Source organism: Trichomycterus rosablanca, chromosome 4 (assembly GCF_030014385.1).
Source record: "Trichomycterus rosablanca isolate fTriRos1 chromosome 4, fTriRos1.hap1, whole genome shotgun sequence".
In the NCBI taxonomy this organism is placed as follows: Eukaryota; Metazoa; Chordata; class Actinopteri; order Siluriformes; family Trichomycteridae; genus Trichomycterus; species Trichomycterus rosablanca.
Window position 1 is genome coordinate 37005579 of NC_085991.1, and position 26708 is coordinate 37032286.

General features: G+C 39.5%; 1 protein-coding gene across 1 annotated transcript in view; it reads left to right on the forward strand.

Annotated features, from left to right (window-relative positions):
* Positions 1-876: 876 nt before the first annotated feature.
* The window catches only part of plcb3 (phospholipase C, beta 3 (phosphatidylinositol-specific)), a 107294-nt gene continuing 81462 nt past the window's right edge, over positions 877-26708 (forward strand). The window contains exon 1 of the mRNA XM_062993283.1: positions 877-1458. Within this exon, the coding sequence (XP_062849353.1) occupies positions 1360-1458 (99 nt within the window). The 5' untranslated portion in view covers positions 877-1359. The remainder of the gene's footprint in view (positions 1459-26708) is intronic.

Here is a 26708-nt window from a genome sequence, read left to right on the forward strand (position 1 = left end):
TTATAATTATGAATACTTTCTTAGTTCGTTTCTCTAAGTATGAAGTCAGCTGACACTGAGTGTAAATTGTAATGAAGTGGATATTGTACTGAAAACATGTCCCCCAACGATTTATCCTTTAGCACTATTGCTTCACAGCAAGAAGGCCCTGGGTTCAACCCCCAAATAGAGCAGTCTGGGTCCTTTCTGTGTGGAGTTTGCATGTTCTCCTTGTGTCTGCGTGGGTTTCCTCTGGGAGCTCCGGTTTCCTCCAACAGTCCAAAGACATGCAATTGAGGTAAATTGGAGATACAAAAATGTCAATGTCCACTACTGTTTCTGTCATGAATGTAACCAAAGTGTGTAAAACATGATGTTAAAAAATCCTAATAAATAAATAAATTATGCTGTATCGGCCAACAAGTGCTTTGCAACCAGGTTACTCATTTTTTATGTTTGATTTCTTTTCTTTTATTGTATATTTAACAAGTATTGGTTTATAATTTTGAATACATTCTTAGTTCATTTTTCTAAGTATGAAGACAATTGACATTGAGTGTAAATTTGAAGTGGATATTGTACTGAAAACATGTCCCTCAACGGTTTATCCTGCACTGACAGCAGATTTGGTCATATGTTTAGAAGGTAAAAGAACTAAACTTATCATTTATTCACAAAAAAGACTGAAAATGTCGTGTACAAGTACATGTAAACTTTAGAGCTGAACTCTACACGTCAGAAGTAGGTAAGGTGTTGAGTTTACTGTTTAGCCTTTAATGCTCCGCCATGAAAACAGAACCCGCCTCTGAGACTGAGAGAGAGAGAGAGAGAGAGAGAGAGAGAGAAAGGTAGTGACAGACAAGAGCTACACGATACAAAAAGACAGAGGGAGAAGAGAAAGAAAAGCAGTGAGCACTCCCCCGTCTGTTAGCTCTACTTTCTCACTATTACCACCATTTCTCTTCTCTCTCAGACTTTCTCTAACCTGCCCTCATTCCTACCCGCTTATTCCGAACTAGCACCATGAAGGAGAAGGAAGGACAGTTGGCCGCGCGCGCCGGAGTCGAGTGAAAGTTTCTGGGAGAGGAAGGAGTTGGAGGAGTGTGGAACGGGAAGGAAGAGCTCAATAGAGCTCCGATAAGAGAGGAGAATATACGGACATTCGGAGGAGTGGAAACTGTAACCAGCTCGCACGCTTGTTAATGTGTGACTCGGGGCTGAACCTCTCTAGGTCACTGTGTGCTTTTCGCTAGAATTTGAGCTCTCACCGGGCAGAACTGGTCAGGTCGCTTCTGGAGAACTGCAACACACGATAATAAACCCTGAGTGGATCTGTGAGAGGTCTGAGTTCAGGCTGTAGTTTCAGCCGTGCTTGTAACCATGGCCGGGGCCAAACCGGGAGTACACGCGCTCCAGCTTAAACCGGTCTCCGTGCACGAAAGCCTCAAACGAGGGAGCAAGTTTATCAAATGGGACGAGGTAAGCGACCATTAATGCTATATTTTATATCATTTATTTACCCGCAGTGCACCACAAAAGTTCTCACAGTTTAAACGACACCATATTGCTTCACATTTAAGGGCTTGTCAGGACTTTACTGTGTTGGCGTGATTCAGACAGTGATTGGGAGCGCCTGACTGACAGTTCCCACTGAACTCTGCACTACACACAAACATACACACATTCTTGTCCAACAGGTTTTCTCGAGTCTGTTTCTTCCACATACACTCCTAAAAGCTTTTTAGCTTTATTAATCTTTTCTGAACTCAGAAGCAATGGCTTCTTAATGTTTCCCTGAGGTCAAAACAGTGGTATTTAATGTAAGTAATGGTAAGCAGTCCTACATTCTTGAAAAACACCCTACATTTTGTGGAGCCATAACATTAAAACCCACCTCCTTGTTTCTACACTCACTGTTCAGTTTATCAGCTCCACTTACCATATAGAAGCACTTTGTAGTTCTACAATTACTAACTGTAGTCAATGTGTTTCTCTACATGGTTTGTTAGCCTGCTTTCAACCTGTTCTTTAATGGTCAGGACTCTCCCAGGACCACTACAGAGTAGGTATTATTTGGGTGGTGGATCATTCTCAGCACTGCAGTGAAACTGATGTTGTGCTGGTATGAGTGGATCAGACACAGCAGTGCTGCTGGAGGTTTTAAACACCTGTGACCACTGATGAAGGTCTAGAAGATGACCAACTCAAACAGCAGCAATAGATGAGCGATCGTCTACAGATGGACTACAGTCAGTAATTGTAGAACTAATATGCAGAGGTGGAAAGAGTACTAAAATATTGTACTCAAGTAAAAGTACTATTACTTTAATGAATTTTTACTTAAGTACGAGTTAAATGACTAGTCTAAAAATCTACTCAAGTAAAAAGTAACTTATTTAAAATGTACTCAAAATAAACGTTAGTTACTTAGGTCCTGTGTTCCTGACTACTGAAGAACAGCATGAAAAGGGGGCTAACAAAGCATGCAGAGAAACTGATGGACTACAGTCAGTAATTGTAGAACTACAAAGTGCTCCTATGTGGTAAGTGGAGCTGATAAAATGGACAGTGTGTGTAGAAACAAGGAGGTGGTTTTAATGTTATGGTTGACCTCCAACAAAAAGTTTTGAAATAGAACCCATTCAGAAGCAACTTAAGGCATGAATTCCACAGGGTTTGTCTTTTTCTTTAAAATATTGGACACCTAAAGTTATCTCTCACAGCCCAAAGTTGAAATTACGTGGCAAATGAATCATACTGGACGTAGCTATAATAAGAAGATAAATTGCAGCTATTAAAGGATGCAAATGGTCAGCAACAACATGTACAGGCTGTGGCATTCGAACCATGCTTGACTGGTGCCAAGAAAACAATTCCCTTATACCGCCTCCAACCTAAACTATTTATGCAAAGCAGCTTGGGATGGATGGATTCATGTTGTTCACGCAAATCACTGACAGTATCGTCTGCATGTCACTGCAGAAATCGAGATTTATCACACCAGGTGGCACTTTTAGCCTTTAACTGTATAGTAAGGTGATTCTTTCTTGACTTATTGGAGCAAAACCAAGTGTGGTCTCTTCCGGTTCAATGTGCTGTCCATTTTGAGATGCTTGATGCTTACCAGGTTCTAGGGAGTGGTTATATGTGTTGACTACCTGTCTGTTTAAACCAGTCTAGCAATTTTCCTCTAACCTTTTTAACAAGCTGTTTATGCCCATAAAACCATGGCAGTGTGAATGTCACTTAGATTGCTGCTGAACATTAACTGAAGCTCTTGACAATTACGAGAATGAGCAGGTGTACATGTGCTCCTAGTAAAGTGATCAGAGAATGTTTGTAGACAAAAACAAAAAAATTATCTTATTTCCTATTAAACACAGCAGCAAAACTGGTTTGTTTTAGCTTTTAGGCTAAACCAGGGGTCTCAAACTCGCGGCCCGCGGGCCAATTGCGGTCCGCAGGCCGGTATTTTGTGGCCCCCGACTAAACGTCAAAGTTCATTGTTAGTGCGGCCCGCGCGGTTTTCTCACATGCACCTATTTTGCCGAGTCGTTGCGCAACTCATTATTTTTTCACTTAGCAACGTATTAGCAACGTCACTTGGCTGAAACGTGATTCAGAGCGACACCAAGTGGAAGGAAAATATATCCTGTCAGCCAGTGCAAGATACAGAGGACAGAAAGGTGCGATCGCAAAAGAAAACAAATTTACCAAGAACAATTTAATCAAAAAGAGCAAGAATTTAAAATATATAAAACAGACAATGCACTTGATATTAAGAATTAAGACAGGTGAAGTAACATGGACACCAGAGTTAGCTCAGTGGCAGAGAAATTTGGTAGATGTGTAGGATGTAAACAAAAAGAATAAAATCTAGATCACTTTATTTATGAATGTGAAATGTATAAACACCTGCGAGATAAATTTAATAATGATAAAAAAAAAACTAAAAGTGCTCAAAAAAGCTATGAACAATGATAACATTTTCAAATTCCTCTGAGAATATATAGAAAGGGCTTTCTGAATAATATCCCAAACACTCAGGTATTGGGCAGAGGTGGAAAGAGTACTAAAATATTGTACTCAGGTAAAAGTACTACTACTTTAAATAATTTTTACTGAAATACGAGTAAAATTACTAGTCTAAAAACCTACTCAAGTAAAAAAGTAACTAATTTAAAACGTACTCAGAGTAAACGTTACTTCGTTACTTGTGTTAGTAAAAAAAAATTCTTAACAGCAGGGGGGTTCTCTCCTGTGTAATGCAAACAGGACAAGTGGATATATCTCACAATAGTTGTTTTTAATTAAAATATAATAGAAAAAACATGTTGATAGAACATTTAAAGCATTTAGGAATGTAATGTGTTATTTTAGTACAGACCATCCCATAAAACATTTTCAAACTGTATAACCACTGAAGTTGGCATTAATTGTGGATTCTATAGACCAGCCTTCTTTTCATCACCAACAAATACCAAACAACATCCTACTGCAGATCTCATAACTCAAAACAAGTCACGGTTACAGGTGCTGTGACTTGCACTAAATGACCCAAAGAAAACCTTCAAGATGTAAGGCAATTCTGGGAGTAATGGATCTTTGAAGGGAGCTGGATCTTTAGGTTTCTGGCAGCAAAGAGTAGGTAAAAGAAGCCTATGTTCTGAAGAATTGTTCATGTTCTGAACTGTTATTAATAAAGATTGAGAAGTTTGGATCAGTTGTACTTTTGTTTGGAATACCTGAAACCCTTTTTTTGTGGAATACTTGATGCGGCCCAGCCGCTCCTAGACTCTACCTCCAGCGGCCCCCAGGTAAATTGAGTTTAAGACCCCTGGGCTAAACGTTTTAAAATATTGGCATAGCATTACCATTCTGCCTCAACTGTTTTATAACATGTAATTCCAGGGATGTCACATAGTTGGTGGTCTGTCTTTCTGGATCCACAGCTGTACTTTAGGTTCATAACAGAACTTAAAGTACAGCCACATGCATCTGTTTCCAAATACACATGGCTGTAAATAAGCTGAGCGTTCTCCTGACAGGCTAGTTTACAGTAGCACTGTGGAGGTTTAGTAATGTGGGCCACCTACATTTACATTTACATTTTCAGCATTTAGCAGACGCTTTTATCCAAAGCGACTTACACAATGAGTGGAACACGATGAGCAGTTGAGGGTTAAGGGCTCAGGGACCCAACAGTGGCAACTTGGTGGTGGCGGGGCTTGAACCAGCAACCTTTTGTTTACTAGTCCAGTAACTTAACCACTGAGCTATCACCTATTAACTGTATTTGGCTTCAGACTGGATCGTTAGTAGAACATTACAATAAAGGCGGTGAACTAAAGTCTCTAAAGGAAGCCAATCTAAGGTGTGGAAAAACTGTTACTTGTTTAATAATAAATTGTCTTTTGTATTAAATAAGTAAATGGAAATATTCCAGGAATGGAAGTCAATGGAAATATTTCAGGACAGTAATCCAGGACTGATTATGTTCTAATGAGGTTGAGAGATATAGAGATAAAGGCTTGTTTTATTGTTCTGAAGGTTTCCAGGTGATGAAATGCCTTTTTAAATTTTGTTCCTTCTGCTTTGTATGTTGTAATTGCTGCCCCTGTGCGGTTAATATGAAGAAAGGCCATGTGTAGATAGAGTTGTGTAAGATTGAAGTTGTCAAACTGTAAAGTTTCTACATCTAACAAGGACTAAAATAATTAACCATACAATTTTTTGTCAGGCATTTAATAACATAAAAAGTACTCTTAGTGTTTGGGTGGCGCAGTGGTTCTGCTATCAGCTGATTGGGCGTCTGCACAGACATACGATTGGCAGTGTGTCCATTGGGGGAGGGATGAGGCTGATACAGGGGTCCTTGTCTCTGGAAGGGACGAGTGACAACCTTGACCTTCCTCGATCAGGGGTGGAGGTGAAGGCGATGATAAGTTAGAGATAAGCTCCAATTAGCCAAGGCTGGATTGGTTGGAAAAAGAGGAAGAATGCTTAATATAAATGAATTACTAAAAAGGAACACAAATGTGACATATCAATCCCTTGATGTCTATACATTTTTACAACAAACTTTCATACAGGTTTTTCTCTTGTGTATCCATTTTTTCCCCCCTTGGTATGTTGCAAATTGAACATCCTTCATTCAGAATGCACAAACTACCTTTAAATGCTGACCACCTTAAAAGATCAACCTAAATGCACTGTTATTGACTTGATATTGTTTTTATTTGTCCTTGGAAATAATTTGATGATTATTTAACGATACAGTGGACCCTTGACTTACGAATTTAATTGGTTCCGAAGGGCTGTTCTTCAGTCAAAATGTTCGTTAGTTAAACCTATTTTTCCCATAAGAAATAATGTAAATAGAATTAATTCGTGCCAGACCTCCCAAACCACCCCTTACCTAACCTCTCTAATGTCTTAAAAGGTCTTTTTTATTATAAATACAAGTATACTGTCCATTCAATCTTAAATCTTAAATAGAATAGACATTACTGTAATAAACAATAATAAACAACAATACACAGTAGTACTGTACATAAAAACACACACATCACATTTCAGTACAGTACGTGTGCTGTACCATACACCATAATAAATTTCCTTCTTTTTTTTATAAAATGTATCTACCAGAAACAACATCTCTCATATTTCTCTATTATTTCCTTCTTTATTTCAATAGTGTTGTATTTTGTAGGTGTAATTGCATGAAAGAAAGAATACTTTACTCAGCCGACTTCCTTCTTCTCTCTCACTCACTGTCCCCGCTGTCTGATGCACAGTGACAGCTACTGGCAGAAGTAATTATACAACACAACAGATGTAATAGATTTTTTAATTTTTCAACACTAGGCATTCTCTGCAGCTTCTTTGGGGACATATTTAATATTGAATTGCATTGAGAGAGACGGTCGGAGTCTTGTTCGTGACGTCACGTGTTTCACGAATTTCGGTTTGTAATCCGAAATGTGTTCGTACGTTAAGTTGAAAAAGATCGTTCGTAACCCAAAATGTTCGTATGGTAAACCGTTCGTAACTCAAGGGTCGACTGTATAACGTACAAAAGCTTTTGCTTTTATGCTATACACCAGAACATGTGTGCAGAGAAATCCGTGCTTTCTAGCTTTACTAACAAAACATGTGTTGAAGCTGGCATGAACAATATATTTGACTCTACTCCATAATCTTTATCAATCTCGTACTCGCAGAGGGAATTCCCAGGAAGTAGTCACGGTTGTGATTTACTTTACATAGTAATAGCATTTGTAATGAGTAGCATGTGACAGGAAAAGAAGAGCTGTTGTGCATAAAGAACAGGAATTTTCACACAATAGGAGAAAATCTGAAGAGGGTAAAAGAGAAAGCTGAGGACTTTATATCAAACTGGTGTATTGTGGAAAGTGTCAGATAAATATCTACAGTCTTATTATCTTTCATTAATTGTGAATTTACTCTGTTTTAGATCATAGTGGTGCAGAAAGGTGATAGTGTAGGTGTTGCATAGCACCAGGGTCCCAGGGACCTGGGTTTTGACCTTGTGTCTGGCATGTTTCCTCTAGGTCTACATTATTTTCCTCTTGTAACTCTGGATTCTTCCTGTCTTTTGATTGCCCTTAGGTATGATTGTGTGAATGAGTGTTAGTGTGTTACTTTGTAGATTACTGACTGTAGTCCATCTGTTTCTCTGCATGCTTTGTTATCCCCCTTTCATGCTGTTCTTTAATGGTCAGGACTCTTCCAGTACCACTACAGAGCAGGTATTATTTGGGTGGTGGGTCATTCTCAGCACTAGGGATGATCCGATCTCATAGATCGGGATCGGGGCCGATCAAGGCATTTTTAACTGATCGGAAATCGGCTTTACTAATGCCGATCATAACCCGATCTTTTGTTTTACGTCAGCATGTCCGCTGTGTGGAAATACTTTAAACTGGAAAGTGAAACAATTCCAACAGCGGTGTAATGTCTGCACTGCGAGCGTTTCACGAGGCAGTAAGAGCAGAGCTGCGTTCATTACTGTAGAATTTTACTATTTATATGGTGTGTGAGTCGAGGATCACTCCGGTTTACAAAACAATAACTTTTAATCCGAGTATGAAAACTTCAGGACCATAACATACAGCTTTTACGAGTTTACGTGTTACAAGACTGAACGACATCTCAGTATCAAGCACTCTGATTGGCTTAGTTATGTAACCGAGCGTCGTAGTGATGCACTCGCTTAATAAAGAAATAAATACACGGTATATTCACAAATTGTCGGGAGCATAACACTTTATTAACTTCTTCTGTTCCGAATAGCGGACAGCTAGAGCCGAGCACGCTATCCCATGCACTATGGAAGCCCCAAAGGGTCAAAACACACTCACTTTGCGTAGACCCGTCCATCAAACCATCGTCACAATACAAGCACTTTAAGAACTGGCTTTCCTTCATAACAAAAGAGTGACTTTCCATTTTATTTTGGTATTCAGGTTTTACTGTAATGCTGTTAAGTAACTTATTTGTTTTTTTATATTCAAGTTAAGCTGCTACACCACTTGTGAGTGGAGATTTTTGTTCATTTTTAGTGTATCACTGCATTAAACAGAATTATGTTCTTTGAATATAAAGTTCAAAGTGAAACTGTAATTATCTCACTTCATTTTTACTACAATGCTGCACTAGGTTTGTTTACTTAGATTTTGTAAAAGAACATTAAGCAATAGCTTGGATGCAGGCAATTTTTTCCCTACAGCACTGCAGAGCTATTCAGTTGTTAAACATGTACATTGGATTACCTTAAATAACTGTAATGTACTTGAAGTGTGCACTGTGTGAACAGTATTATCTAGTTCTTATCTAGACAATATCTAGAAAATACAAGTATCGGTTTGAGAATCGGTATCGGATCGGGATCAAAATTAAAGATCGGGATTGGGATCGGGAACAAAAAAACTTGATCGGGACATCCCTACTCAGCACTGCAGTGACACTGACATGGTGGTGGTGTGTTAGTGTGTGTTGTGCTGGTATGAGTGGATAAGACACAGCAATGCCGATGAAGTTTTTAAACACCTCACTGTCACTGCTGGACTGAGAAAAGTCCACCAACCAAAACTATCCAGCCAACAGCGCACCGTGAGCAGCGTCCAGTGACACTGAAGTGAAGGTCTAGAAGATGATCAACTCGAACAGCAGCAAGTCTCTGACTTTACATCTACAAGGTGGACCAACTAGGTAGGAGTGTCTAATAGAGTGGACAGTGAGTGGACACAGTATTTATAAACTCCAGCAGCACGGCTGTGTCTGATCCACTCATACCGGCACAACACACACTAACACACCACCACCATGTCATTGTCACTGCAGTGCTGAGAATGATCCACCACCTAAATAATACCTGCTCTGTGGTGGTCCTGTGGGGGTCCTGACCACTGAAGAACAGGGTGAAAGCAGGCTAAAAAAGTATGTAGAGAAACAGTTGGACTTCAGTCAATAATTGTAGAACTATAAAGTGCTTCTGTATGGTAAGTGGAGCTGATAAAATGGACAGTGAGTGTAGAAACCAGGAGGTGGTTTTAATGTTTTGTTGCTCACTTGACATGCTACAAAAAAGTCTTTTGGTCCTGCGTTTTATTTGCTGGTGAATGGAAAATGCAATACTGATGTGTGGGTGTGTGCAGATGTGTGTACAATAATGAGGAACTGATTTGGATCATTTTGGTGTGCGAGTGCTACATCATTATTTACCATTTGTCTGTGTTTATGTGTGCAAGTTACCGCAATGAAGTAAAACACCCATGGAAAATATGTGTGTGTGTTTGAGAAACCTTTATTTGCCCTCATCTGTCATGTTGTGTTATTGAATTTTTCCGCATATCTGGAGTCAATATGCTCCGTTTTATACCGCAGTACAAAGTTTAAACTATAGTTCAACTTCAGCATGTTACAAAATTAACACGTCTCTGTGATCTAAAAGAGAAATGCTCTGCATTGTTTGCACGATTGCGGCTTGCTTTGTATGTCAATGTGGCTTTGTATATGTTTTTCCAAATAACTTCCTGATTTAGATTACGAGTCAAAATTTATTTCGCCTTCTCTGTTCCTCTCTCACTCTCACTCGCTCGCTTGCTTGGTTAGCATTAGATTAATCTCTGCTGAATTCAGTTAGAATTGCTGCTTTTTGGTTTTGTGTATTTGAAGGTGGCTTGTGGTCGGTTCTGGGTTGGTTCTATATTGTGTATCTGTTTGAATGATCTTAGTGTAATCACCCTCATGTTTGTTCTGATACTGCCGCCTTGGTGGCGCCGTAAAGTACACTTGCCACTACTACTGAGATCACTCTTGTCTGACACACGCACATCCGGTGAAGGGAGAGTGATGATACTCTTATTAAGTTTTAAAAAAACCCCCACAAAACTGCCGCTCAGGTGGCGCAGCGGTAAAATACGCAAGCACACCAGAGCTGGGATTTTGAATACATCATATCGAATCTCAGCTCTGCCATCCGGCTGGGCTGGGCGGTTATATGAACAATGTTTGGCTGTTGTTCATACAGGGTAGGGAGCCGGATAGGGACCTCATAACCGATGCAATTACGACCTCCGCTGGCTGATTGATGGCGTCTGCACAGAGTAGAGGAATAATGCTGATCAGGGTGTGGCTCTCCGTATATTCTCTCCGTATATATTCATATTCGCATATGAACTCGCCTCGTGCAGGTGAAAAGATGCAGTCGGCTACTGCACACGTGTCGGAGGGGACATGTCAGTTCGCTCTCCTCAATCAGGGACGGGGGTCAGCACCAGTAAAAAGGAAGCATAACGCAACTGGGTAAAGAAAATGGATGTGCCAAAAAAAAAAAAAACGGGGGAAATACAAGAAAACCCCTCACAAAACTAATAGTACATATTTAGAACCATCATTGTAGTCAAAACCAAATCAACAAGAATTAAGAAGTCTGATCTGATGACATTTGACATTGAACTTGAACTGATGTATCATGTGTAACCTAGCTACCTGTCCTCTAGTAAACAAACAAACAACTGAGATCTGAGAATCAGGAGTTTGAATCTCAGTGCCAGTCCCAAGCCCAGATAAAGATAGGGGGTTGCATCAGGAATGGTGTCCGGCGTAAAAACTGTATCATGTCTGGTATGCGGACCAGATCCAGCAGTGGTAGAAGAATATGTTTTTGTTCTGATTCCACTAGTGATTATATTAAGCGTACTGTCTGAGATTATCTCATGATTACACATTGGTGTAGGTTATTTTGACCATAACATACAGTTCGTTGCTATAGTTGAAGACATTTTTTGAATACGTTTAACTCACTAACCTGGAATGACCACCTTTGGACTTGATGAAGATAAGCATCAAGGCTTTTATCTGTACTGGCACCCAGATTCTTGCTGTCTTTATGCTAAGTACTTATCTAAAGCTAACCTGCATTTTTATCCTTACCTTTTAAATTCTAACAGGGTTTAGTAGAATAGTTCCTATTAGAGATGCATGAGTACGGATACTAGTATCGGGTATTAGCCCGACACCGCGCTCATTAACTCGTACTCGTACTCGCAAACGAGGCTCCGATACTAAACATCCGATACCGTGTACCTAGTGCACGTTGCTGCGTTAACGCAGGGATTTTCAACCTGTGGGGCGCGAGTGCCTGACCGGGGGGCGTGACATTACGAGATTTTTTTACTTCTAAAACTAAATCAATTCATTTTTCACCCACGGGAGACAGATTGAATTATTCTCACTGACCACGCTCACACGCACGTTTAATGTTATTTAGTTCCGTTTGAAAAAAAAAAACCTTAAAATAGAGCTCACAGTGAAGATAACCGGTTACAAAAGCAGCGACCGCTGTTATAGGACGTGTTTGTGTTCAATACTCTGTTCACAGTGTCGATACAAGTGATTCAGGAGTCTGATTCAGGAGTCACTTTTCTCAGTCATCTCTCCGTGTTTACTGTTATAATGAATGATGCGGTTGTAAATAAACACCAACTACTACAGAACATTTTGTGTGACTCGCTTACATTATAAAGCTCAGGCTTAATTATACTGCTTATTACCACAGAGCGGGAGCCGACTCAGAGTCGTTTACGATTTACCGAGGTGAACCACGAATGTATGTGCTGATAGAATCGGCTCAGATGGGATCGGACTGTATTATCCTTTTAAAGTAAATATTTCAATCAGCAGAATCGCATCGCATGTATGGTGTGCACAACGTTAATTACGTGCGTTTATTAATGAACGTTAACGTTAGCTTGTCAGAAGCTTTCTCAATGATGTCTGTGCGGTGTTTTTTTTTTTTTTTTTTTTTTTTTTTTTTACAATTAGTGATGGCAACCCAAGCAACTGTTCCACTGCACTATTTTACACTAAAAACTACACTATTCCATAATTCTCCAGATTGCATCATTCTAAATAGGTATCGGTATCGGCGAGTACTAAAATACATGTACTTGTACTCGTACTCGGTTGGGAAAAAATGGTATTGATGCATCCCTAGTTCCTATATTTATACAAGAAATAATGTTTCCTTAAATCCAAACAAAGCATTAAATCTAGCAAATTACCAACAGGACTAAAGATCAACTGTGAAAAGCTCAATTAAGCATTCAATGTAAAATGTAACTTTTGACATTTAAGTCAGGTGAGAGATGCATATTTTAAAACATGGTGTTGTTGTCGTGGGCAGTGGTAGCTCAGTGGTTAAGGTACTGGACTAGTAATCAGAAGGTTGCCGGTTCAAGCCCCGCCACCACCAAGTTGCCACTGTTGAGTCTCTGAGCAAGGCCCTTAACCCTCAATTGCTCAAAATCGTGTTCAGTCATAATTAATTGTAAGTCGCTTTGGATAAAAGAGTCTGCTAAATGCTAAAAATGTAAATGTGCTGACTTAAGTCAACTTCAAAATCAGAAGTGAAAAAAATGTTTTTTGGGCGGCACGGTGGCTCTGTGGTTAGCACTGTCGCCTCACAGAAAGAAGGTCCTGGGTTCGATCCCCAGGTGGGGCAGTCCGGGTCCTTTCTGTGTTGAGTTTGCATGTTCTCCCCGTGTCTGCGTGGGTTTCCTCCGGGAGCTCCGGTTTCCTCCCACAGTCCAAAGACATGCAAATGAGGTGAATTGGAGATACAAAATTGTCCATGACTGTGTTTGACATTAAAACTTGTGAACCAACATGTAATATTGTGGTGGTAATTGATGGTAGTTTTTCTTTAAGTTGCTTTTAATCAAGGGCTTTATATCCTTAAAAGTTACAGACCTAAACAAAAAAAAAAAACATTAACCATTCTTACAATAGATAGAAAAAGAAACAATTGTTTTAATGCTTAGTGATGTCAGTATTGAACCTTATATTGCCTATGTTTACAGCAAATATAAAGTATATACACTGCGAAGTATAAGAGGAACAAATCCTAAAATACAATGACCCGTGTAATAGAGTCAGTCATCCTCACTCTTCTTTCCTCGTGTCTCATTTTATGGTAATTCCCCACTCACTCAGTCCCCATTTTTCCTGCTGCCTTCAAGTGTTTACCTCGTCCCACATCGAAACCCTCACACACATCCTGTTTACAGTTAAAACACTCGTACGCACTACATAACACACTGACATATTACACACCATGCACATGTGCCCCAAAGATGTGGAATTGTATGGGGCTTGACCTGCCTTAGGCTGTACCAAGAATAAAGCGTGAAAGAGTTAGGACTGCTGGCTTGTGCTAACGTAATTACAAACATAGCCTTGTTTTGTTTAGTCTTATAGAGATAAATTGGCAAAAAAGCAATTAGCCAAGCATTCTTTTGTCCCCAAATGTAGTTTGTCAGTCAAGATGTGTTTGTTGCACAGTTAGCTTCACAGTTAGTTTGTACCGGAGCTATGGGGAAAATGTTAGGCAGAGGCTTGGAGCTTTTTCGATGCTAAACTAGTTTCTATTAGCCTCAGTACAAAAACCAAAGTGACTTTTTAAAGATAGTTAGAAGGTACCATGTAGCTTTGTTGTTTGTGTCAGTGCCCACAAACACACAGACAAATGAGCCAAAAGCTTTTTTTTCTACATCTTTGTGGTAGTTGTGGTTCTTAAGATGTACATTGTTCAGCCAATTTTTCACCTACAACAGCTCAAAGTAATGACACATGCCTAAAATCACAAAATAAATTCTTACACAAGACAACACAAGAACAGTTTTAACCTACCTTGGAGCCATTAAAATAAAAATGAAAATATAAAATTGACTCACAATATAAAGATGATATACAAAAGGCAGACTCAAACATAATAGTCAAGTCAAGTCATTTATTTGTATATCACTTTTTACAATGAACATTGTCTCAAAGCAACTTTACAGAATCCAGGACCAACAGACCAAAAACCCCTGTTGAGCAAGCCGAGGGCGACAGTGGCAAAGAAAAACTCCCTTAAAATTACAGGAGGAAACCTTGAGAGGAACCAGACTCAGCAGGGACCCATCCCTCTTGGGTGGCCTGGAGGATAATTTGAATAAATAGGATTTACACAAATCATACATACTCATAATTAAATTACACTAAAAGTTTTAACTAGCAGAAATAATTGGAGTTATTTAATATTTGTCTGTGATAAAGTCCATAGTGAGTTCTTGACATTTTTGGTGCAAACAAGTCAGGTGTCCGTCACATCTAGCAGGAGCAGCATTGTTGGCACAGCAGTCTTGACTTGCAGGCTTCAGAAGATGTAGTTAAAATGTGAAATCATTAAGAGTAAAATGTCAGTTTTGCAGAGCGTAGCATGAGACTCCAGCACCCCTAATTATTACAGCATAACTAAAAGGGAGACGAGCAGGTAACAAAGTCATGAAGTTTTTACAGGACATCAGCGCCCACCTTCCCCATGTCATCAAACCTGAGTGATCGGACAAGAGAGGCAGACCGACAGCAACCAGACATCCCTGATCTCACAAGTTTCTATGACCAAAAACCCCCAAACTCTGCGCCTTTGTTTATAGTACAGATCATGCTATATAATGACACAAATGTGTTAAAGAATTTACCTTTACATTTAAAAAAAGATGGGGTACAATCTCTGTGATTACCATAAAGAAAACTATTTTGCATATTCGCCTCTCTTATGTAGTTGTAAAGTATTGGAGGAGCGTGACTGAATACATGGATTAACTCTGTTAACAACACAACCCTCTAAGTTAATGCTAATATAATAAACATGGAAGAAATAGGTCTCTTTCCTCTGCCGGGAGTTAGTCACATGAATGCAGTGCAGTCATGACTACAGAAGAAAACATGCACACTTAGATGAAGTATTCAGAAAAGGCAGTGGTCACAGTTAGATATTTAGTCAGATTTTTAATCATTTTTAAAGAAACACATTTCCCAGCATGAACTACTAGACTTCATTAAGGTTTTCATTAAGTGCATCTTAACTGGCATCAAATAGAACACTGTTAGTTAAGCAGATTTGTAGAGTTTATGCCAGTTATTAACTATGAGCCTGAAACCATAATATAAATTCTTACTCAAGACAACACAAGAACAGTTTTAATCTACCTCACAGCTATTAAAATCAAAATATAAAAGGGACCAAAATATAAAGACAAGATAAAATAAACAGACATAATACCTATTTCGCCATTAAATGGCACATAAGTGTTAAATATGGTGTTAAAACCCAAAAAAATAAATACATATCAACTTTGACTGCTCCAAAAATCTATACAGAGACTCACTAGCACACAAGAAAAGTTATGTTTACGGCACTTAGCAGACACTTTTATCCAAAGCAACCTACAACTGTAATATTATACATTTTAAGTAGGGCTGCAACTATCGATTAATTTTGTAATCGAGTATTGTATCGATTATTCCAGCGATTAATCGAGTAATCGGATAAGAAATACTTTTGCTTTAATAAAGAGCAAAATAAATACGTATAAGATTAAATAAGACGTGTCTCTTAAAACAAACTGCACATTTTTATTCCTTGCATACAGGACAGTTTAAAGAAAAACATTTTCAAATGCAAAAACATACATCAAAAATAAATCTAATTACTTTTAAAATGTATACAGGCAACCTAAAACTAAGGCATAAATAATAATAAACAATAATACATAAACATCGCCTGTAATTTGTGCAAATTTCAGAACTAAAAGTTTCAGCTACAGCTCACACAGAACATAAAGCTTTAATATTTTGTTGGGAGGCTTTGTGGCATTTGTAGGAGGCAAAAAAAAATTCTGTCAGGATTGTATCTCCTAGATGAGGTAGATTTGGCGTTTGTGTGCGTGTACGTGTGTGTTTGCCTAAGCCTTCAAAAAAGCCTGTGGTGGTTGCAATGAAGAAAAGTCAGCATGTCAACAAAACGCTCTGATGGTGTGGATGTTGTTCTGAGTTTTCGTTTTTTCCAGCTTAAAATGATCTAAAACTTTGTCGTTTTCTCTGTCCGGTTCTCTGTTCGCCCCTCGTTATTTTCTCTCTCTCACCATTCAGCTGTCCACATTGTCAAATCTCGGCTGTGTTTCAAATCGCACACTTTAATAATGAACAGCATGCAGGAGCGTGTACAAATACGTAGTATTCATTGAACTGTACACGAAAAGTACCCGGTTTAAGTCCTGTTAAGTTCTGTTTAAGTATGAGATTTCGGACGCATCCCTCGGCTTCTTCACGTCACCTGCACATCGTAAACACGTTGTGCAAAAATGAAAGTCGTCCATGTGAAACACTGTGAGCTGTATATAGTTGCATGGATTAAACGATGCCTCGATGCGAAAAATTTGAATCGATGATTTTTAGTAATCGAATTACTCGAGTTTCTCGAGGAATAGTTTCAGCCCTAATTTTAAGCAATCGAGACCCAATAATGGCAACCTGGCCAGTACCTTAAACCTCTGAGCTACCACTGTGAGTCTTGTAATGAAACCCCAGATAAAGGCAGCGTTCACAAGCACCAACTCAAGCATTTTCATCTGAGTGAGTCAACAAAAAATCACATGCCTGGCATGCTTAAAGACATGGTAAATGACTACGCCTAAGGGTGGTCAAATCAAAAGCCTGCCGAGATTCCGCTTATTGTTTATTTGCTGTCCAAATACAGTGTAAACATGGTTTTATTTTATAATGGTATTATGATAACGAAAACACTGATAAGTCTATTCAATTGTGCTATGTAAAAGTGAAAATGACCACATGACTAATATGCACTTAGTGTTTATTAAGTTTATTTAAGGTTTGCTTCTGGTTTCTTGTTAGAGAGTGATCTATTGCAGCCCATCCACAAGGCTCTCTTCAGCAATTCCACAGCTAAATGACTTCTTTGTGGGCCCTTCCAAGTAGTGTTTTGTACAACATTGTGTCTGTGAGGACCTCTAGAGCGGTACTATATAGTCTGTCCTAACTGGTTTGGTATGTCATGTATAGGACCCTATTAAATTTCTGGGAAAATGTGCTTAATTTTCAAAAATCACAGATTATACAGATTTTAAAAGAAAAGTGCCACATTTCTAGGGTCAGATTAAATGATTGAATAAATGGAAGCTACAACACACAGCACCTTTTGATGTATGTGTTTAGGTATTGAGTGCATTTTTGTCACTTTGAGGATTCCATAATCAAAGGAAAAGTGTGCTTCTGTACACACGTGATCATCTCTGTGTAGTCTGTGCTGCACCTCAAAAGAACAAGCCAGTAAAGTTTTATGCTCCTGATAGTTTGTCTATGTACAGTTTATTTCTTACTTTATAAACTCAGCAAACTCTAAAGACGCTCGGTAACACTAGGACCGCCTCATAGTGTAAATTAAACAGTAAACGTGAGTCACTTGAATGCTACGCAAATACAAATCCTTAAATTGCTAAACACAAACCTTAAATTTTAAATTACACAGGAAATGGCTTATTTCACGGTCCGTGACTTGATCTTCACGGCTTTGAATTAGGTAGGGCTTTAGTCATCTATGAGGCAGTAAGAAATAGGGCTATGGGTAATGACACAATTGTGGGCACTCTGGTGCAGGTCATCAGTTAGGCCTGCTAAAACGTTGAAGTGTTGTTGACTAACTTGTGGTTTCTCCTGTTCGGCTGCTCTATGAGAAGCTACACCGTGGCCAAAAGTATGCAGACACTTCACCATGAGCTTGTTAGACACCCTATTCCAAAACCATGGGAATATCCCTGCAGTTATGATAGACCCAACTATTCTGGGCAGGCTTTTCACTAAATTTTGGATTGTGTCTGTTCCCATTCAGTCAATAGCATTTGGGAGGTCAGGCACTGATGCTCTGGCTCACAGTTTTAATTAATCCGAAATGTGTTCAGTTGGGTGCAAGTCATGGGTCTGTGCAGGCCACTTCAGTTTCTTTACACCATACCCCTCAAACCACATCATGCTCGAACAGGAAAAGGGTCTTCCTCAAACTGTTGCCACACAATTGGAGGCATTGAAGTTTACTATGTTATTTTCTACATCTTTAGTACTGGTCTGGCTAAAACACATAAACTCCACAATTAGGGGGGATGTCCATGAAGTGTAGATTATAGATTAATAAAGACAGTGGTAGCTCAGTGGTTAAGGTTGCTGGTTTAACTCCCACCACAGGTGTCCACTGTTGGGCCCCTGAGCAAAACTCTTAACCCTCAATTGCTTGAATTGTATTTGGTGTTCAGTCCCAGTTATAAGTCACTTTGGATAAAACAAGTCTCAAGTCCCGCCCCCCACCCGGACAACAGGCCAATCGTTGTCCATAGCCGCCCAGCCTCGACCGTGAAGGCAGAGCTGGATTCGAAACGACGCTCCTTCGAAATCCAGCTCTGGTTGCAGCGCGTGTCTTTTACCGCTGCGCCACCTGAGCGGCTAATTAGCATAATTCTTAATTATTTAATAAGCTGAAAATAAAAACTGTCTGAGCAATCACAAACAAGCAATTATAATAACTGAAAATCAGTCTTTTATTTTGTTGTGGAGGAATTTTGGCTCACACTCATTTGGAGAATTGCTTTAATTAAGGGAGGACTGTCAAACATAGCTTAACAATTTAGCCCTAGCATATAAAAGTCCATTATATAGAACTTTTGGTTGCCAAACCACTTCTGGGAAACGTCTGTGCGCTGCTTAAATACTGTTTTCAATTACCTACTATGTGTTGGCTTGTTCTGTCTTGCTCTTAGTAGCTCTTTCATTGTGTTTTATTTATTTATTATTAGGGCTGTCAGGCGATTAAAATTTTTAATCAATATTAATCACAATTAAAGAACCAAATATAGAGTTGTTAACAGCTACCCATCTTTCATCCAGTTATTCAAAATGTTCAAGTCTGTTCACAATATCTGGCAAAAGTGAGGATCTTTTCCTGTTCATAACCCTGCCACTGAAAACAGGTGCTCATAAAATGAACCATTTCTAGATGCAACACCAGTGGTGTAACAAGGAGCTCATGGACCCCAGTGCAAAAAAAAATTTTGGACCTCAACAAATTGCATATGCTGATAGCTGATCAGAATGAATTAAAAGTACTCGCTCAGAAGTTACACTACAGGTTCAAATTCCTGCCTCTGGTATTTTTAATATTGTAAATATTGTGATATAATAATAACGACCTGGCGAGTGCAGCCAATGGGGGGGCAGTGAGGTGAGTGGTTGAGTTCATGTCGTGGAGGACCCCCTTCCTGCCATGGGCCCACACTCATGTTAAAGCGTTTACACAGTCGATTGTGATCCATTTAACACCAGTGTTTGTAATGTTCCCACGACATGTACAGTTCATGCGCTTTCCATCCAAATTCATCTGAAATACCGTCAGGCTGAGTCTCAGCTCATTTAGCCAGTAACGCTTATCCGTGCGCTCAGACGCCCGACGAGACACATGCGTGCTCTGACCAAAGATGATATTAAAGCGTCAATTAATAACGGTAATTTTGTCTAGTGATGATTTCTCATGCTTTTTAAAAATGATTATTTAAAATACCCGATATTTCACAATATGCAGCAGCATCTTGAGTAATTTGTAACTCACGACACCTGTCGTGCCCGTGTTATCTCTATACAGTATAAACACAATATTGCTATGTTAAAGCAGCGCAGATTACCACAGAGACACATATTTACGTGGCACAAACATAGCCCAATAAAAATAGTTTGATTAAAATTTTTAATCGCGGTTAATTTTTTTAATCGTGATAAAAATTTTAACGCGTTAATTAGCACAATTAACGACAGCCCTATTTATTATATATTTTCTATAGCACATTTAAAAGACACTTGTTGCTATATTGTCTGGTTCCTCTCTGTTTCTTCCTGTAATTTTAGAGGGGTTTTTTCTTCGCCACTGTCGGCCTCGGCTTGCTTATGTCAAGTTCACACTACACGATTCTTGGCCAGATTTCGCTCGGCGACTGGTCGGCGCTAGATTTGCCGGCTCGGGAGCAACTCGGCGTTTGCTTGGCGATCAAAACTCGGCACTCAGTCGCCATGTGTGAACTACTCAACAACTCCATCCGACCGGCTCGCCGAGCGCTCGGCGACCGGATTGAGATTTCTAGCATGTCAGATATCTGATCTCAGTTGCACGTCTGGCAATGAGTGCTGTGTCGAACAGCCAATGAGAACACAAGATACGGTGTGAGGGGAAACGCAAGAGAGGAGTGTAAACAGGTGGGAGAGGGGGATAATATAGTTTATATCAGAATACACCGGCACACACACGTTTTACAGTATTTCTACAAAACACCAACGTTGCATTGCAAAAATATTTATTAACACCCAACTTACTATAGAACAATCCATACTGTTCGTGTTGCCAAATCCACTCAGATTCATTTATTTTTCCTCCTTGATTTTACGCTGCACATCAGCGCACAAACACTTTGATCACTCGCTACTTGTTGACGTGCATTTTTGGACGTGGTATCATTAAACCCCTCGTCACTTCTCGCGTTTGTTTTCGTGACAAAACGTAGTTTGGGAGACCAGAGAAGCTCGTCTGCGATCCCAGTTGGTGATAGGTCGTGTAGTGTGAAACCCCCTATCGCCGATCAGTCGTGTAGTGTGAAATATACACCGACTGAAAGACTCCCGAGTGCAAAAGATTCAGTGTGAACTGTACAGCGACCCGACAAATCAGAAAGTCGTGCAGTGTGAACTTGGCATTAGCAGGGCTTTTTGGTTTGGCGGTCCTGGATGGAAGTTGCATGGAGAAAACGTCCACTGTAAAAAGCGCTATACCAATGAATTTCACATGACTTGACTATAGATATAACGGTGGCTTGACTTGCTTGTTAAGACCTTTAGTTTTATTTCACAACCCACCACTACTTATATCTCGAACAGCCTAGCTGTTGGGCGTCAGTGCGCTCTCAGTGCTGGTCAGAGTTGCGTCAGAAAAAGCATCCGGCGTTAAAACTGAGCTAAATCAGGTGTGCAGACCAGAATGTTCCACTGCGGTGACACTCAAAAGTACAGGAGTATTTAAGTGATGTTTCAGATTAAAACAGGCTGGCAGTAATTGTACCTGGTAATTGTGCTCAATTATTTACTAAGTGGGCAATAACTTTTTCAACACAGGGCCAGTTGGTGTTGGATTACGTATTTCGTTTGGTAATTGAACATTATAAAGACGATGTGATGGACGTAAAGTCGGTGTGACAGGAACAAAGGTTGGTTTAAAAACGTTGGTTCTTTGTTGATAAAGTCCTGCTAATTAAATTGTTTGTGGATTCTTTTATGCTGCCTATCCTGCCTATTATTTAACACAATTATAACATTATTAGTGACTAATGTGTAGGTAATATTACGTGGCTATGTTATATGGACTCATTTATGTGCTGTTTGTCCAGAACAAACTCTGAAACAGATTTCTGGCTGGCATTGATTCTTGCCTGTGTGTCAATGGATGTCTCACCACTTAGAGAAACATGCTAACGTACACTGACACTGAGGTGAGGGAGTGGGTGATTAAAGGGCAGTATACAATAAAATGCCACTTCTTATGTCAGGCTCAGCTTCCAGCAATTCACATGTGGGTGTGTTTGACCTTTGCACCACCCTCCAGGCCTTCCTCTCTCCCTCTATCAGGCTAGTGGGGTTGTTCAGGAGGGAGACCTGGCACTGTTTGTGTATGGCTATATGTTTGTTTTACGAGGCTGGAAAGGGCAGGTCTTTGACAGGATGGCCTCAGTAAAGCAGTTATATCGTTTAATAGCCGCTCAAAGGTCTTTCCGTGTCTCCATCTGTCTCCTGTCTTTCTTTTTGTTCCTCCCCTGCTCTCTCTATTGCTACACTGTGTCCTACCTATTTCTTTTTATTTATACCTGCCTAGCACTAATGAGTCTAGTAGTCAAGTACAGGCACATCGTTTACATGTCTGCAGTAAATCTTACTTCACAGGAGGCAATTACACTCCCTTTGATAGAGCAAAAACCTAAACACACACAATTAAGAAAGCCTTGTTAAGGGGTTGTTATTTGTTTTCCACATACCCAAGAATTGTACAATATGAATTGAGAATGCTTAACCCTGTGCCCCCACAATTGGTGCATTTATATGCAAATGATCAGATAACAGCAAGACGTTATATGTAGACAACAATAAAAACATACAAATAAGGGATGTTAATTTAGCCAATAACCAGCTGTCCTGTCATTAGACTATGGTTCAGGCTTTTAGCATCCTGTCAAAATATAACACACATTATTGAAGATTAGATTAGATTTAACTTCATTGTCATTGTGCAGAGTACAAGTACAGAGCCCATGAAATGCAGTAGCATCTTACCAGAAATGCAAGATACAGGTTATTTACATCTATTATATTATAATTAAAGTGCAGCCGTGACCAGTTAAGTAAAATTAAAGAGACATATGTACAGAGTAGTAACAGTTATTGCAGTATGTGTATATATATACACACATATAGTGATGAAAAGGGTCTAAAATCCACAGAAATGTTGTGGTAATGTATCATATCAACAAACCCTAATTCGATTCCTTTGAGCTGCTCCTGTATTAAGGTGTCGCCACAGCGGATCATTTGTCTGCATATTTGCTTGGGCACAGTTTTTACGCTGGATGCCCTTCCTGACAAAACCCTCCTATGTATCCGGACTTGGGACCAGCACTAAGGGGTTCATGAAATGCCATGCGTCCTTTGTATTTGTGAGCCCAGTCAGGAATTTGAACCCCCAGAACAGCATCATGGCTCTTACCATTGGGCCACATGATTTGACCTCAACAAGCCTTAATACTTCATCTAATGAAAAACAGTGTAATGTAGTGAAAGTGGCTGTAATGTAAAACAATGTGAACATTTATCAGAATTTAGATTGTACATAGTCAGTAGCAAACAATACATTATAAGCACTAACTACACTTGCTAATCAAATAATAGAGATGCAGCTGGTATATTAAAGCTCTTTCTGACAGTAGAAGGGGGGTTGATTGGCACCCTGTCTAGGGTTTGTTTATCCTTTGTGCCCAGTGACTCAGATTGGAACAGATCCACCGCGATAAAGCGATTGATAAACAAAGAAATAAAAAGGAATCATTAACATTGCTAGTACACATATACAGTGTATCACAAAAGTGAGTACACCCCTCACATTTCTGCAGATATTTAAGTATATCTTTTCATGGGACAACACTGACAAAATGACACTTTGACACAATGAAAAGTAGTCTGTGTGCAGCTTATATAACAGTGTAAATTTATTCTTTCCTCAAAATAACTCAATATACAGCCATTAATGTCTAAACCACCGGCAACAAAAGTGAGTACACCCCTTGGTGAAAGTTCCTGAAGTGTCAATATTTTGTGTGGCCACCATTATTTCCCAGAACTGCCTTAACTCTCCTGGGCATGGAGTTTACCAGAGCTTCACAGGTTGCCACTGGAATGCTTTTCCACTCCTCCATGACGACATCACGGAGCTGGCGGATATTCGAGACTTTGCGCTCCTCCATCTTCCGCTTGAGGATGCCTTAAAGATGTTCTATTGGGTTTAGGTCTGGAGACATGCTTGGCCAGTCCATCACCTTTACCCTCAGCCTCTTCAATAAAGCAGTGGTCGTCTTAGAGGTGTGTTTGGGGTCATTATCATGCTGGAACACTGCCCTGCGACCCAGTTTCCGGAGGGAGGGGATCATGCTCTGCTTCAGTATTTCACAGTACATATTGGAGTTCATGTGTCCCTCAATGAAATGTAACTCCCCAACACCTGCTGCACTCATGCAGCCCCAGACCATGGCATTCCCACCACCATGCTTGACTGTAGGCATGACACACTTATCTTTGTACTCCTCACCTGATTGCCGCCACACATGCTTGAGACCATCTGAACCAAACAAATTAATCTTGGTCTCATCAGACCATAGGACATGGTTCCAGTAATCCATGTCCTTTGTTGACATGTCTTCAGCAAACTGTTTGCGGGCTTTCTTGTGTAGAGACTTCAGAAGAGGCTTCCTTCTGGGGTGACAGCCATGCAGACCAATTTGATGTAGTGTGCGGCGTATGGTCTGAGCACTGACAGGCTGACCCCCCACCTTTTCAATCTCTGCAGCAATGCTGACAGCACTCCTGCGCCTATCTTTCAAAGACAGCAGTTGGATGTGACGCTGAGCACGTGCACTCAGCTTCTTTGGACGACCAACGCGAGGTCTGTTCTGAGTGGACCCTGCTCTTTTAAAACGCTGGATGATCTTGGCCACTGTGCTGCAGCTCAGTTTCAGGGTGTTGGCAATCTTCTTGTAGCCTTGGCCATCTTCATGTAGCGCAACAATTCGTCTTTTAAGATCCTCAGAGAGTTCTTTGCCATGAGGTGCCATGTTGGAACTTTCAGTGACCAGTATGAGAGAGTGTGAGAGCTGTACTACTAAATTGAACACACCTGCTCCCTATGCACACCTGAGACCTAGTAACACTAACGAGTCACATGACATTTTGGAGGGAAAATGACAAGCAGTGCTCAATTTGGACATTTAGGGGTGTAGTCTCTTAGGGGTGTACTCACTTTTGTTGCCGGTGGTTTAGACATTAATGGCTGTATATTGAGTTATTTTGAGGGAAGAATAAATTTACACTGTTATATAAGCTGCACACAGACTACTTTTCATTGTGTCAAAGTGTCATTTTGTCAGTGTTGTCCCATGAAAAGATATACTTAAATATCTGCAGAAATGTGAGGGGTGTACTCACTTTTGTGATACACTGTAGGTGCACATTCTTCTTAATCATCATCTTACTATTATTATTAAATGCCGTCATGCCTATTCTGACTTGTGACTTTATGGTTTTTCCAAAACATCTTGACCATTACACATTATTTATCAATGCTGTGTATTGTTTGCTGTGTGGTTGAACACACAGTTAGCTTTTATTTAATCAAAGCTTGTAAAATCAGTGCTGTTTGTGGTTGCTCTTCCACATTGTTATGCTTTGTTTATGCCGAAAATGAAAGGCTTTTGCCGTTGTTTGCGATTACTTTTTCCACTGGCAACGAAGCGTGCCAATCCATTAACCACCATGGATGTGCTGCTTTCTTTGTGGGGTGTGTGTTCAAAGCGTCAGTGGTTAGTACTTCATGTGCTTGATGAGTGTAATCTGCATTGCCAGTTGTGGACCTTTTTCATCAGTGTTTCGTTAAGCAGGTTTAAACAAGATTCTGCTATGTGAAACCTAACTGTGGTTTATTCATCTCACAATTCTGTTTACTTTCTCCGGTCGTCCAGCTTCAGACAATGAAACTTTGATTTGTTCCCTGTGCATGTGCTTATCAGTATGACATATTACTACAGATGTAACGATACACTCTACCCATGATGCAATATGATTCACAGTACTGGGTTCACGATATGATTTTTTCCCAATTTTTTTTTGAAACAAAATGAAATTGAAGACGAATTATGACGAAATTTCCTTTTATTATTTTTCTTTAAAAAAATAAAATAAAATACTGTATTTGTGCTTATCTTTTATTTATCTAAATAATGAATGCCCTTTTATTTCTGAGGTAGGTACAAACTATGCCAAATAATGCTTATTGTGTAAAAAAACTGAAATGAAATTTAAAAAACAAATCCAACATTATATAAATAAATGAATACTACAAATAAATATTTTTATTCAATAATTTCAATAATTTCCTTTGGGATAAATAAAGTATCTATCTATCTATCTATCTATCTATCTATCTATCTATCTATCTATCTATCTATCTATCTATCTATCTATCTATCTATCTATCTATCTCTATCTATCTATCTATCTATCTATCTATCTATCTATCTATCTATCTATCTATCTATCTATCTATCTATCTATCTATCTATCTATCTATCTCTATCTATCTATCTATCTATCTATCTATCTATCTATCTGTCCATCTATCTGTCTATCTATCTGTCCATCTATCTGCCTTTCCATCTATCTATCTATCTGTCCATCTATCTATCTGTCTGTCTGTCTGTCTGTCTGTCTGTCTATCTATCTATCTATCTATCTATCTATCTGTCTGTCTGTCTGTCTGTCTGTCTGTCTGTCTGTCTGTCTGTCCGTCTGTCCGTCTGTCCATCTATCCATCTATCCATCTAACCATCTATCTATCTATCTATCTATCTATCTATCTATCTATCTATCTATCTATCTATCTATCTATCTATCTATCTATCTATCTATCTATCTATCTAAAGAAAGTATCCTCACATAAATACATTTGGCTGGAAAATCCC